The 3,102-nt window shown below is 40.0% G+C and overlaps 1 protein-coding gene across 1 annotated transcript; it reads right to left on the reverse strand.

The window, feature by feature from the left end:
• Nucleotides 1-305: 305 nt before the first annotated feature.
• LOC138514638 (olfactory receptor 5AR1-like) lies at nt 306-1,310 on the reverse strand. Its single transcript, XM_069630080.1, has one exon. The coding sequence runs from the start codon at nt 1,308-1,310 to the stop codon at nt 306-308; it is 1,005 nt and encodes a 334-aa protein (XP_069486181.1).
• Nucleotides 1,311-3,102: the final 1,792 nt, after the last annotated feature.

A 3,102-nucleotide genomic window follows, 5' to 3' on the forward strand; every position in this document is an offset into this window, starting at 1 on the left:
AGAAAAGTCATTGTTCATCACAGAGGACTAATCAATTATTCCCTTCAAGTGTTCACATATCAACATTAGATTGTTATACAGCTAATTCTAAGCCCACACACAACACATATATATGCATCAAAAGCCATAATCCATGATGTACACCCTAGCATTGTGCCTAGGCGAAAAAATACACAATAGTAAAGAAAGAGGCAGCTATAAAGAGATAACATTTTGAAATGAATTAAACAAATGATACAATAGAACTCTATTGTTCTTATTATTGTACATGTTACAAGTTAAATGCATTAAGAGACAGAACTTCCTTAAATATAACTCTTCAGTTTCCAAAAAGCTCCTTTGACCTCCTTATTCCTGAGACAATAGATGAGGGGGTTCAACATCGGAATTACCACTGTGTAGAAGACAGACACCACTTTATCCTGCGTCACAGAAAAGCTGGATGATGGCCGGAGATACATGAAGAAGATGGTCCCAAAGAAGATAGAGACAGCTGTAATGTGGGAGGCACAGGTGGAGAAAGCCTTGCTCCTTCCCTCAGCAGAGGGAATCCTCAGAATTGTGGTGATGATATAACCGTAGGAGGTCAAGATGATTCCACAAGCGGGTGTTCCCACAGCAGTGACAGTGACTAAAATGAACACTTTATTGGTGTATGTGTCGGTGCATGAGAGCTCCCAGAGGGGTAGCATTTCACAGAAGAAATGATTGATCTGATTATACCGACAGAAGCGCAGGCTAAATGTGCAGGCAGTGTAACTGACTGCTAACAAGAGGCCACCACTGTATGCTACAGACAACAGCAGAACACAAGCCTCCCTGTTCATGATGACCCTATAAAGCAATGGATTACATATAGCCACATATCGATCATAGGCCATCACTACCAGAAGAAAACATTCAGAAGACACAAACAGATAGAAACTGAACAGTTGGACGGCACACCCAGAGAATGAGATGGCCTTGTTATTAGAGAGGAAGTTGGCCATTGCTTTGGGAGTCACTGCTGTGGAGTAGCATAAATCGACATATGAGAGGTTACTGAGGAAAAAGTACATAGGAGTGTGGAGCTGGGAATCAACCATCATTAAAAGAAGTATACCCACATTACCCAGTACAGTCACAGCATAAATCACAAGAAATAGGACAAAGAGCATTTCCTGAATGTGTGGATCATCACTAAGCCCCAGAAGAATGAACTCCAGCACCAAGGTCTCATTCCAACTTTTCAATGGCTGCTTTTGATAGATTTCAACATTCAGAACCTGACGTTTTATCCCAAAAGCAGTGTCCGAAGAAGGGGAATTCATTACCAGAGTTCCAGACGACAGCTCAACCTGTAAACAATTGTTAATATTTAGGGAACCTTTAAAATGGAGATGATCCACATTGTAAAATGTCAGCTTCGGAGAATTGATTCTCTGTGATTTTGAGACTTGATGAATGCGCCAACACTCAGATAGTGCTGAAAAAGGACATAAACATGCAATGAGTGACCAATGGATTACGCTGTGAACAAATGTATGTTACCTATTGAAATCTTCAATTTCTGATTTATGGACATGGTACAGAACATGCTAAAGAATAATAGTAAGGAGAAAAGATATTTGTGGTAGCCTTCCATGAGTAATAGACCTGTATCATTTAAATGAATTGCTCACTTGTCCCTCTTTTTTCTCTCAGTAATGTGTCACCCTCTCTATTTCTAGAAATGAACAGTTCAATTGTTTGGATGAAGAAGGCTATGGGCTAATGGAAAGCTAACTTTAGGACTACTTATAATTAATTCCTCAGTAATTTGCTTGATAGAGTGATATCTTATCATTTTTATGAGATATAATTTTTGCTGGGAAAAAAAAGATTCACCATACAAAACCATGGTCTACATTTTATAGGACCATGGAAAACATAACCATAGGGCTCAAAAGAAGTTGTAAAGCACTTGTCTGTAGGTCATATTGGACAATGTAGTTTAAGGATATATTTCTTTCAAGATGGGCATTGGAATTCCTTAATGGTTTTCTGGTTCAATATAGTGGGAGGCAAAGGGGATGGAGGATAATGGGGGGATTAGGAAACAGTGGATTTCATGTGGGGTAAACATTTGTTTCGGTTCTGAGGCGATCCCACATCGCAAATATTTTAACCATTGGGTCATTGTTCTATTAATTTATTTAATCCACAAAAATTTGAAAATTGTAAGTTTCATCCCGGTAAGTGTCATTGCAGTCATAAATTAGATACATATGTCTAGGGGGAGTGGGTGGTATGCAGGGGTGGAAAAAAGGGAGAATGTGGTGATATAGTGGAGCATGTGGGTATAGGAGAGCACTTCAGTAAAAGAAAAAAGGAATCAATGCAACAATGAAACTTACCAGAATGAAATTTACCACTTTCAAATTTTGGGGGATGCACTCACATAGAACTGGTCATTACCATGTTTGATCAATATAGAAATAGCAATAATTAGGGAGTCAATATACACAAAATATTACAGAAATGTGTAAACTAACGTCTTTTAAAAAAAGTATTTTTATTGATTTTCAATAGAGATAAACACATCAAACCATAATCTTTCAACGTACAACCCCTCTGCACCCCTGCCCACCCTCCCACTGATCATGTCCTTTGCCGTTGGTCAGGTTTTACCCTATTTCCAGGATATGGAGAGCTTGTGTGCAGAGCCCTTTTCTAAAGTAATCGTTCAAAAAGGCCATCACCTCTTCACAGTCTGTTGTGAATTTTGATTGGGCCCCCTGCGGGGAGTATGTCTTCCATTCCATTGCGGTAAATTGCCATACCTTCGCGAACAAGTCATGCTCTGTTGGGGGTTATTTCGCCTTCCATTACAGCACTATGACCAGTAGTGCAGCTAGTGAGAGGATTACATAAGCCTTCCTAGTTGATTTCGCCCATCGGTTCCCATCCGGGCAAGTAAGGCACAATAACCCTTCTTTCAGCCCTTGGGGGTGGCCTGTTCCAAATATCGTGCTTATGTGTTGGTTTATTTGTTTCCAATATCCATCCGGTCTTTGGCATTCCCTCTAGATGTGCACCCAATCTCCCTCCTCCCCACAGTCCCGCCAAAACAATTCCGTTGAC

This window comes from Ambystoma mexicanum, chromosome 12 (genome assembly GCF_040938575.1).
Source record: "Ambystoma mexicanum isolate Mex_15411 chromosome 12, UKY_AmexF1_1, whole genome shotgun sequence".
NCBI lineage: Eukaryota > Metazoa > Chordata > Amphibia > Caudata > Ambystomatidae > Ambystoma > Ambystoma mexicanum.